Source organism: Schistocerca cancellata, chromosome 1, assembly GCF_023864275.1.
Source record: "Schistocerca cancellata isolate TAMUIC-IGC-003103 chromosome 1, iqSchCanc2.1, whole genome shotgun sequence".
Taxonomy (NCBI): Eukaryota; Metazoa; Arthropoda; class Insecta; order Orthoptera; family Acrididae; genus Schistocerca; species Schistocerca cancellata.
Window position 1 is genome coordinate 981,477,293 of NC_064626.1, and position 12,353 is coordinate 981,489,645.

General features: G+C 42.7%; 1 protein-coding gene across 1 annotated transcript in view; it reads left to right on the forward strand.

Annotated features, from left to right (window-relative positions):
- LOC126119666 (discoidin domain-containing receptor 2-like) overlaps positions 1 to 12,353 on the forward strand; it is a 449,482-nt gene that overhangs the window by 36,881 nt on the left and 400,248 nt on the right. Inside the window, exon 2 of the mRNA XM_049915072.1 lies at positions 11,339 to 11,457. Within this exon, the coding sequence (XP_049771029.1) occupies positions 11,364 to 11,457 (94 nt within the window). The 5' untranslated portion in view covers positions 11,339 to 11,363. The remainder of the gene's footprint in view (positions 1 to 11,338; positions 11,458 to 12,353) is intronic.

Below are 12,353 nucleotides of genomic sequence, written 5' to 3' on the forward strand. Positions count from 1 at the left end.
CTTTTTTCATTTTCCAGCAGTGTAACTCTTAGCTAATAGTAATTAATTTTAAACAGAAATATCTTTGATAGTCATGTAAACTTGTAAGCTTGCTAAACTCCTGTCCAAATGTGACGATAATAGCTTTCCAGCCTTTCTGAGTGTTGTTTGTTAATGAATGGTGCAGTACTAACAATTAATAATTAATACATTTATTACTTCATATTGGTAAGCTTTACAGCATGAGCATCTCCATTGGTCCAAGTTTTGATGTATTAAACACAGTTCTTTAATATTTGCACCCTTGGTCACCTGACGCAGGTCTATGTGTCAATCGGCTTCTCTCTATACTTTGCATCGCATGCCATCTGTGGTGGTCTGCAGTGCATGCTTAATCCGATCACTTACTTTCTCAAGGGATACAGGCATTCATGGTACATAAACTCGGTCTTTCATAAACCTCACACAAAAAATCGCTGGATTTTAAATCCGGTAAGCGAGATGGCTATGGGAGAAGGTTGCAGTTGCAGCACGTTAAATCCGACACTGAAGAGCCTGACGATTAAGAAGCTCTCGTACATTTATATGAAAATGGGGCTGAGCACTATCCAGTTGCAAAATATAATCATCATAGGTGCTTTCATATGGGGTAACAACCACGTTTCCAACATGTCCCGGTGAGAGCTACCTGTCACCATTGGTTGTTAAAAGGAACATGGGCTGGTGCTTTATCAATATATGTGGTTTCTCACTTCACCAGGTACGGATATAGTGTGTATTCACCTTGCCACATACATGAAAGTGGCTTCATCACAAAAGATGAATCTTTCTGTAACAACACCAATTTTAACTGCAGCTTCTCGTAAAAGTCAGGCCTTTTCACTTAATCTGCTGATGTAAGGGCCTATATACTAATCCCACTTTGTAGAGTTTAAGACACAGGCACTTATGTAAGGCGTTCCACACCGTAGTCTTTGGCAGCCCTTGCTTACTTTACTACGTGACTTGCGAGGACTTTGGTGAAGATCCTCACGCAGTCTTTCGACGTTCGCAGCAGATACATGAGGTCGATCAGAACTCGGTCCCTTACCAAGGCATCTGGTTTCCACAAGCTGTCGGCATCACCTACCTAAATTACGCTCGTGTGATGAGGCTTTCCTAAATCGTTCACGAAACTCAAACTGCTCTGTAACCACAGATCTGGTCACCTTAAAATAGAGCACACAAAAAGCTTTTTCCTTGTAGCGACACCATCTTGGAAACAGACGCTACGCCTACGCAGTAAGCACGAAAAGCGAACAGCGGGTAACGCGTCAATCACTTGGGAGAGTTGCAGCTGTTTATGCTGTAAAGTTTGCCCATATAAAGTAACAAATTGATTTATTATTAGATTTTGAAGAAGCAACATTCCTTTATAAACGCCCTGCATTAGGAAAAGTGAGATATGTGATAAATTGAAAACACAGTTCTTGAAAAGAGTTTTCAGCTGCTCAAAGGATGTCGTTCAGTTTGTAAGACTGATACTCGTTTGTTTACTACACGCATCAAAAAAATGTTTTGCTTCACCCCAGTTCCTAGAACTCCACAAGATAGACGTTGACCGTGGATATTGTATCACAGACACAGTCTCTTTGACAGTTCAGAGATGTCACTAAACCTGCCCAAAGATGTAAACAAACATGCATGAGCAGTGCGAATTAGAGGGAGGGGGTCCGACAGCCAATGAGTTCCAGCCATTCCACCAGGAAGGAGGTACACGGCTCGTGTTGTCTGTAGTTCAACCATGCCTAGACGGTCAATACCGACCGCGTCCGCATTGTTACTTTGTGCCAGGAAGGGCTATCAACAAGGGAATTGTCCAGGCGTCTCGGAGTGAAACAACGCGACGTTGTCCGAACATGGAGCAGATACAGAGAGACAGGAACTGTCGATGACATGCGTCGCTCAGGCTACTACTGCAGTGGATGACCGCTACCTATGGATTATGGCTCGGAGGAATCCTCACAGTAACGCCACCATGATGTATAAAGCTTTTCATGTAGCCACAGGACGTCGTGTTACGACTCAAACTGTGCGCAAGAGGCTGCATGACGCGCAACTTCACTCTCGACGTACATGGTGAGGTCTTTCTCTGTAACCAGGGCACCATGCAGCGCGGTACAGACGGGCCCAACAACATGCCGTATTGACATCACGTTCTCTTCACCGACGGGTGTCGCATATGCCTTCAACTAGACTATAGTCGGAGACGTGTTTGGAGTCAACCAGGTCAGGCTGAGCGCATTAGACACACTGTCCAGCGAGTGCAGCAAGATGGAGATTCCCTGCTGTTTTAGGGTGGCATTGTGTGCGGCCGACGTGCGCCGCTGGTGGTCATCGAATGAAGAAGTATAATCCTTTCAAACCGGTAGCTGTGGCCGAGCGGTTCTAGGCGCTTCAGTCTGGAACGACGCGGATGCTACGGTCGCAGGTTCGAATCCTGCCTAGGGCATTGATGTGTGTGATAGGTTAGTTAGGTTTAATTAGTTCTAAGTCTAGGGGACTGGTGACCTCAGACCTTAAATCCCATAGCGCTTAGAGCCTTTTGAACCATAATACTTTCAGGAGGGCTGGCATCGCAGATTTCGACAGGCTTAAGCAGTAACTCTCGTTTTAAAATGTGAACAAAGTGGATCCAAGGCACAGGGCGGAAGAATATTGAATGATACCCAGCAGCGAAACTTGGTTTCACAGTTTGGAAAATGGCATTCTTCCAGAAAAGATAGTCTACATGTGTTGTTACTTTGTTTCTATTACAATATAAAGTTCACCTTTTAGTTAGGCCGGTCTTAGATTTTTATAAACTGCTACAGTCGAATACAGGACCGCACACGTATGCTGATATGAATGTGGTGCTAAACTTCCTTTGCAACTTTAATTTTAATCGCTTTTCCTGTTGCGGAAGGGTTTCTCTAAACTAAAACTCCTCATGTGCATGCCTCATTTGCTCTGATACCCGACGATCTCTTTCGCAGTGTAGTGCACGATTGACCTATTATCTATTACCAAAAGTAATTTAAGTATTTTTCGCAGGTCTAAACCAGATGACCACAGCCAGTCGTAGGGACAGTTCTATAAAATGTGTTTCGTAAAAGATGACAAGGGAATAGAGGATTTTATAGAATATTATGTTCATAGTTAACTGAACTCACGATGCACTACGACAATATCTATTGTAACGTAATTCATTATATCTTTTTCAGTTTCCTTATTATCCTCACCGAATATTGGAAAACGATGATCAGTGCAACATAGCAATCGATTTTTACACAAGTGTTATTTTTGAGCTAATCAGCAACACAGACATATGCCTGTATTTAATGGGCAGTGAGCTACAAATTGTACTATCTGTGCTTGTATTACACACTTAGGATGCACACTGTAAAACGAATCAAGTTTCAAAAATGTCTCTCATGTCCCTATGTTTAAATTCTTGTTAATAATCATCCCATCATATGCTTCAATGAAGAACAAAAAAGTGTAATGTCTGTAGAATATTTATTTCAACTGAAGAAGAAACTATATGTATGGGATTTAGTGGCGTGTGGATATGAATCTTGGATTGCGATGAATTGGTAATAAAGAAGCTTGGGGCGCTATAAATGTGATAGAATAAAACAGCGTTGAAAATTTAATAAATAAATGAAGTACAGTTTTTAGTACCAGCCTGAATTGCTTGTAGTGGCGAACCCTGATAAACGTGGTGTAATAAATTGGATGAGGAAACGGAACGACAGAAATACGTAGGAGTAAATGTGAAGTTATTTAGAAGAAAGTTAACAGAGGACTTTGGACTCAGTATGTATGTAGAGATAATGGTAGAGAATGATTTATGTGAATAAATACAAACAGATGAAAGATATTATGCTGTTCGACATTCTGATTGCCTGTAGTAAGTGCATGGCTTAGGACGCCTTATAATCGTTTATTTATACAGAGTGTAATGGATAAGATTTCAGCTGTTTCTATTGCTGACTCAAGATGGTATACTGAACAGCATTGCATTATTATTTATGTCATTTGTAGACTAATAAATATAGCTGTTACGTGTAGTATGTTTTTAGGTTGGTTAGAACTTCCAATCGTGTGTGGTAAGAGCAAACTATCAATGTTTATTTTCCCCTTGGCAGCAGGTCAAGTGGTGATGCGTGAACACGTGGACACAACACTGTAGTCTACACTGATATGGGTAGTCCACTTAGTAGTGAAGATATGATCAAGCGGAAAACATCAGGTCGTAAAGTTTGTGAGTTATTTGTGGGAAGACTGACGCAAAGGAAAAGCAACCAACACACTGTACATATTAAGGTACCACGTATAAAAATGTCTGCACTTATACACGTTTCACACTGTGTACACTAATACGCATGTTCCTTTGAAAATACAGCGGCATAATGAAAGGATGTGCCAAACTTAACACTAGCCCTTTAAAGTATGCAAGCAGTCTCTATGCGGTACGTGTCTTGGAAAACTTCTAACGGAGGAGATGGCCGTTTAATTTACCTTCTTCGACTAACACAGGCAAGGGTACCATTATCCCACCTTTAACAAAGTTCAGGGGTTAATAGCAGCTCCGCAAAGTGGGAGCGCGCCGTGAGCAAAGGACACCCGATTCTCGCCTGGCGGTGACGTTGCGACTACCGTTCCTGAACGTACTGTGAAATGCTCGTAGGAGTGTCGGCATGAAATGTAGTGCGTTGTACTGATGATAGTCCAGAGATACAGTTCTTGTTAACTTAAGGCAATCTTCAAAAAGGTACCGTGCTACCCATATAGCGGAAATCTTTAAGGGACATTCGGTTTATAGATCTTCACGTAGTAAAATGTTGTCACAGTGTGTTTAACTTTTAAGTAAAGCATGGAGGAAATGGCCCAAAACATGTCAAGATTTTAATAAAAAAGTCAACTGGATAAATTAATCAATGTACGATTTGCTGTTTTCCGTCAGAGGTAAAAGTAGGAAAAGTGATTGTGATAACCCACAAATAATGTGGTACAGTTCTTGGTGAAATGTTATAGCAACCTAGTTCTCGAAAACTTCTATAAATGCTAAATGGAAACAATGTTCAGTTTTAATGATTTTACTATGAAAAATACGATGTAGTGATACATTTCTTTCCCAAGTAAGTGCAAAGTAGTACGGAATTGTGATTAATGTCACATTAATTATTTGTAAATTGATCAATGAAACTAGCATATTCCTGTGCGATCTTTACTTCTATTCGATCAAATAGTTTTATGGTATTTTTAATGATACGCTGCACACGTTTCATGGCGCATCATCAACCTTTAACATGGTTAAGAGGTACTGAAGCTTATCATTGTAGGGTTATATACCTGAACTCGGGCTTAAAGCTATAAAATCATTAACAGTAATATGTAGAAAGGAACTATTGTAATGGCAGAGAGTTAAATGAATGACAAAAAGAGTTGACTGATTCTCTTTTGTGGTAAATGTTTATGTCCAACATGGAAGAAAACGTTCCTGAACTCAATTTCTTCACATAGCATTTCTGTTGAATAGTAAACTCTGATACGAAAGTAGATTTCGTCTTTATAGATTCGTGAAAGAAATTAGCCATAGTAGCTGATTATTGACCTATAAAAGAGATACCCTCCCATTCGGTGGCGCTTCAGCCAGCAATGTGTCGATGCTTTCAAAAAAAGACCAGACGTCAAGAGGTTCATGTGAAGTATAAGGTGGAGTAATGAAGCACGGCTATGCACTTTTCTCGTAAAAAGTATTGACAGAGGTGAAAAAGGAGATAAGTGGCTGAACAAATCGTCACATTTGCACCGTACTTAATCAGAATTCCGTGCAAGGCCATCGCACACGTGTCACAACATGCGAAAATCTGACATCTCGCCTTATCCTCTCTTTATGCATATCTCACGCCTCTTGACGCCCCTGTCGTGGAGGTGAGGACCGTGGTGAGCAGCCTTGAAATCGCGCAGTTTTCTTATGGACGGCCAAAGAAAACATTTCGGATACACTACTGATCAGAGTCAACACGAAAGGCCTCACGCAGGAGGTGTCACAAAAGGCGTGAGTCAAATCACCACTTTCCGTCGGGAGTCCATTTTCACACATTTCTTCAATGCGATGCGTTCCAAGACGACGTTATTGACAACTTTTGATGCTGTTGACAACAAACCCCCCCCCCTCCAGACGACCGTGCACTTCTCAAAGGACAACACAGCGCAACAACGACACTGAACGTGTTCTCAATCCCTCGGAGTCTAATGTGACCGCGATTTTTATTCTGGCATACAGGATACAGCATTGTATCACTAGGGACCGTTCAAAACCATTTGGCGGAATCTGAATGTGGTCCAAAGTAGAAATGAGTTTCGCGCCCTGCTGTGGCGTGTGCAGCGAGGAGTGAGACACCGCACATTAATGAATAACACGGCAGTGTGTACATCCCTTCAGCACAGCAGCAACCTCCGTGCCGCATGCGCACCTTTGTTGTGCACTTCAAAAATTTCCTTGCACAGACACACCCATTCAACGACGCCTAGGTGCCTGCGGTACAGGTAACGCTTTTGACATCCCACAGATTTCGCATATGGGCAGCATGCGCTACGTGATTGATGTAGCGCCACTCACCTTTTAGTTTGATGCATAATAAAATAATTCTGCAGGCAGCTCTTGCATTGTGTAGTGTGTTTCTTTCCCATGTAACCATCGTTCTTTGCGGTACATGGAACGGGTCTTGTTTATAACGACATGTGCCTGAGGCTCTGGCTTACTTCAGTGTGGAGAAATTGGAATGTGTCTTTTGTTGTACAGGATTATTGTATAGAGGCCGCTGTCTTCTACTGAGGTTAGTCAAGCCATAGCTTTATTCCGAGATGATAGGTCACATCGCTACATTGTTAACGTGCTAGTTGTCGCGGTGGCGGTTATGGGAACTGCTCATTCACTTGCACAAGTCAATGACGGCGCCAATTTGGCATGTTCACATTGTGTAACTAGGTTAGAATTTTCCAGACAGCACGTGCAGCGGGATACGGAGTACTGTCATTGGATACCCCACTCAGTTGCGTCATACTTGTCGAGGAAGGACCATTATGATAAGTTCCATATCTATGCGAGGCGAATCAGTTATATGAACGTGTGGTTTCCGTGCTTTCCGACACCTGCGGAAAAACAGACACCACGCAGAATCTCCAGCTGTGAATCACTCACCTTCACTGCGGATGAACAATAGCGTTCGAACTCCTGTCAGAATCTCAGAGTAGCGAACATCGAGGGCATCGATGGGGACTGCAGATAGGTGGCGCTAGGTGAGAGTGTGGATTGACCAGGAGGAAACACTGTGTCCATATGGCCAGTCCCAAACGCTACTGCCTAATCAGTAGGACATCATGGGTTCGAGTCCCGGCCTGCCCCTCATTTTCACTCATCGCCACTGATTCCGCATGAAGTCCCTAGGCACCTGACATCAACAGTTCCTTCCCTTTCCTTCCCTTACTCCACGCCCCCTCCCCCTCACCGCACTCAATTTACATACACTGCTGGCCATTAAAATTGGTACACCAGAAGATGATGTGCTACAGACAAGAAATTTAACCGACAGGAAGAAGATGATGTGATATGCAAATGATTAGCGTTTCATAGCGTTCACACAACGTTGGCGCCGGTGGCGACACCTACAACGTCCTGACATGAGCAAAGTTTCCAACCGATATCTAATACATAAACAGCAGTTGACCGGCGTTGCCTGGTGAAACGTTGTTGTGATGCCTCGTGTAAGGAGCTTAAATGTGTACCATCACGTTTTCGACTTTGACAAAGGTCGGATTGTAGCCTATCGCGATTGCGGTTTATCGTATCGCGATATTGCTGCTCGCGTTGGTCGAGATCCAATGACTGTTGGCAGAATATGTAATCGGTGGGTTCAGGAGGGTAATACGGAACGCCGTGCTGGATCCCAACGGCCTCGTATCACTAGCAGTTGAAATGACAGGTATCTTATCCGCATGGCTGTAACGGATCGTGCAGCCACGTCTCGATCCCTGAGCCAACAGATGGGGACGTTTGCAAGACAACGACCATCTGCACGAACAGTTCAATCGCATTTGCAGCAGCATGGACTATCAGCTCGGAGACCATGGCTGCGGTTACCCTTGACGCTGCATCACAGACAGGAGCGCCTGCGATTGTGTACTCGACGACGAACCTGGGTGCAGAAATGGCAAAACGTCATTTTTTCTGATGAATCCAGGTTCTGTTTACAGCATCATGATGGTCGCATCCGTGTTTGGCGACATCGCGGTGAACGCACATTGGTAGCGTGTATTCGTCATCGCCATACTGGCGTATCACCCGGCGTGATGGTATAGGGTGCCATTGGTTACACGTCTCGGCCACCTCTTGTTCGCATTGACGGCACATTGAACAGTGAACGTTACATTTCAGATGTGTTACGAGCCGTGGCTCTACCCTTCTTTCGATCCCTGCGAAACGCTACATTTCAGCCGGATAATGCACGACCGCATGTTGCAGGTCCTGTAGGGGCCTTTCTGCATACAGAAAATGTTCGACTGCTGCCCTAGCCACCACATTCTCCAGAACTCTCACCAACTGTAAACGTCTGGTCAATGGTGGCCGAGCAACTGGCTCGTCACAATACGCCAGTCACTACTCTTGATGAACTGTGGTATCGTGTTGAAGCTCCATGGGCAGCTGTTCCTGTGCACGCCATCCAAGCTCAGTTTGACTCAAAGCCTAGGCGTATCAAGTCCGTTATTACGGCCAGAGGTGCTTGTTCTGGATACTGATTTCTCAGGACCCATGCACCCAAATATCGTGAAAATGTAATCACATGTCAGTTCTAGTATACTATATGTGTCCAATTGATACCCGCTTATCATCTGCAATTCTTCTTGGTGTAGCAATTTTAATGGCCAGTAGCGTAATATATATCACAGCTGCGGATTCCTCCTGATAGTTTTACGGACATGTCTGAAAGAAAAGTCACCATGCACTGTTGTAAAGGAATATGTTCGTGATTCTTACCTATGTATAATGTCAATAATCATTGAACGTGAAACGCCCTCAAGCTGAGGTATGGATATAAGAGAGAGACAGAAAGAGAGAATGAGTGCGTGCTCTTCAGAGCTGCAATTCTGGATTTGAGAGAGGCACAAGAATTTCTGAAGAAACACTGATGAAGCACATGAATCTCCATGAAGTTAAAGAATTGTAAGTGTTACAGTGAGGTACAGATACAAGAGCTATTACATTTTTGCGTCTAGTTTCGGTGTACAAGAATGTTTTAATTTCTTAATTTCTATTAACATGATATTGTAATCTAGCAACAGGACATATTAATTAGTATTAAATTCAGGTCTTCACTTCATTACAAGACTACTGATTGAAGAACATCTTTTAGCTCAAGAGTCATACTTTGAAAGTGGCAATAGACTCAAAGGACTCCCTTAAAGAAAAATTGTGGAATTCAATAAAAGTAGCTGGTAGGAATTGGTTGACGCCGGAAGGAAAGAGGTAGCAAAATAAAATCAACAGTGACAAACATTCCCAAATAAAGTAAAATGAAAACTAAATAAGAGTTACAGAAAGTGGAATAATACTTGGTGTACGGCATAACTAGAAACGACTGGAAAATTTGACTGAATTACTGATATATCACATGATTGATAATTAAAAGAGATGAAAGAAGGGGAAAAATAGATAGATAATAGTTGGTGCTCCTGAAGAACGTTCCACTTTGCGGAACAGTTCTATTGGCAACAAACATTAAAACTAACTGAAATATTATGAATGACTGATAACTGGACACATGTAAAATCATTTTGTAGCATATAATGTAGTTCTGTAGAGATTTTGAACAAATGGAATCCACAGCTATGTGACTCACTGAAAAGAATAGCACTGGCAGATAAAACGGGCCCTGGTGGGCCAGTTGGTAGTGACCGATTCCCGTGTTTTTTTCTACCAATAGCGTCACTGAATGTGGTTTGGAGATGTGTGGCATCAGCACACAGCTCTCCCGTCTGTTATCAGTTTTCACAATCTGGTACCACCACAGCTCTGTGAAATAGCTCCTCAGCTGCCATTGTGAGTGAGTGACACTGTTCCATCACTTCCACAAAGGAAAAAGTTCTGACGGTATCGGGATTCGAACCTGAATCCTCCACATGGCAATCAGCTGCGATGACCACTCAGGTTCCAAGTCGGACAGTAAATGAAACGAATATGCTGAAAATTTTGTGTGATGGGGGGAAGTGCTTCGTGGAACAAGTAATAAGACGTTCAGTGGCTTACAAGTAGCACGCTAAATCAGTGGTAGAATTTAAAATTGCAGCAAGAGAAAATAATATGCTTTGCTGTACATGTCCGTCACATATATTTTAAAATAATAAGTGTTTAACTGGATATAAAACTTTAGCCTGACATCGACAAATCGAAGACTGTAAACAAAAAGAATTACAATTCGAAATCGTTGTAAGATGACTACTGCGTTTATTTTCATGTATCACGGGCAGGTTTCTCTCTAAAACTAGCTATGTTGATACAACTACGGCGGTCGGACAAATGTCTCAGAGTGGGCATCTTATTCCCAAGGAAAATGCACCCGAAGAGTTGAAATGGGACTGTGTGACTACCGGTACGTGTCCTACTAAAATCACCACACTTGTCATTGAAAACCTTCATGCTCGGTTAGTTCTAGTAAATATGAAAAAGATTCGAAAGGAGAGAGTGACTTCGTAGAACTGAAAGCTTTATTGTTTCTAGTACAAGGTACAGTACACGTTCCTAATATTTCTACGTACACATACTGACGTTCACACTTATTTCGACAAGCATTTAATTTTCTGAGGTAACCAAGGTAACCATTGCTTCTACCGATCTTTCCTAACGACTCGTTTCTAATACTGATGAGTCCTCTATCCTGTGCGCGAACCCTGTAGCATTTAATGGATTTATCGAACCTTTCCCTGCACCTCTTGCATCCAGCCACTATTCACCACTACTCCTCGCCTTGCCTTGCCACCCGTAATGGTTGGCACCAAACCGTGTTTTCGATTACAGGAGGTTCCCCAGGCGGCAGTGCTGCTGTGCTAAGCCGCTATGTGTAAGGTATAGAAATCGATACTCAAGGAGTAATTATATCTGATACCTTACAAGGTCAACATTGTAGCTAAACGTTTGTGGATTGAAATTTTGTGCTGAGTGTCTCTGTACATACGTGTCTGCGATTGAAAGCAATCTGAGAAATTTTTGTGTCTGAAATCTAGTGTAAGCGTTTCGGAAGTTGACTCCTCCAGAGAGCTGTGTTGGGTGTTGCAGAAGTGGGCAGGCGGCGGACCGCGGCATGCGGCCGCGCCGCTGGTGTTGGCTGCTCCTGCTGCTGCTGCCGACCGCCACTGACGCCGCCTCCGCCGCTGCTGCCGCCACGTTCGACATACGTAAGTATTTCATTATTTATTTATTGCTGCACCTGCCGTCTCGGTACCTGTTGAAAGCTGTATAACACAGATTGTAACTGTATAGATATTCAATCAGGCATTCACAAAACTATTTTTCAATAGCGAATAAATTTGCTACAGCTAGAAGATCTATCGTAAGAACCTACAACCTAACTAATAAAAATTCCCAAATCATGTCACTTTGAGTGTCTACGACACAGTATTCTTGGAGCAACTGGTGCTCCACCAGTCAGAATCTGTTCTCAGCCATTCAAGAAAAACTAAGTATAAGGATTCACTGTAACTAAACACTGTATTACCCACAGTCAGAGTATTTAGGATTTACTGTATCCAATGTTACACTATCGACTGTACTGAACGTCTTTCTGACAGGAAAAAATTTTTTTTCTGAATTTGAATTGATAACCATGGCTTCAGGTAAATTCTTGTGGTATCACATCGGTGACTCCACATCCGCTGAGTGGTGTGTTCCAGTATCCAATACTGCATCCCTACCAGACTCATCAGGCGACGTATCTCGAGGCTCTCAATGAAGGATGCTACACCGTCTCCTCTGTTGTATGCACAGAAATTTTGTTCTATTAGTAGTCTTTTGCCATTGATTTTCTATGGGCTCTTGACTACTCGCATCACTGGAAAGGCCACGTCATGCTTTAGTCATTACCGCTGGTGATGTCTCTGTGTGCATTAGTCGTTAAAACTTACTGCTCTGTATTCCTGATGAAACATTTTGACTACTACAGGCTTAACAATCCCATTCGTAATATCTTATGATATTAACCTTGCTAAATTTTGGACGCAATAATTGCTAGAGTAGCAAACAACTACCAGTTTTTTCATGGCGCACTGTTTCATATACGGTGTCGGATCTTATG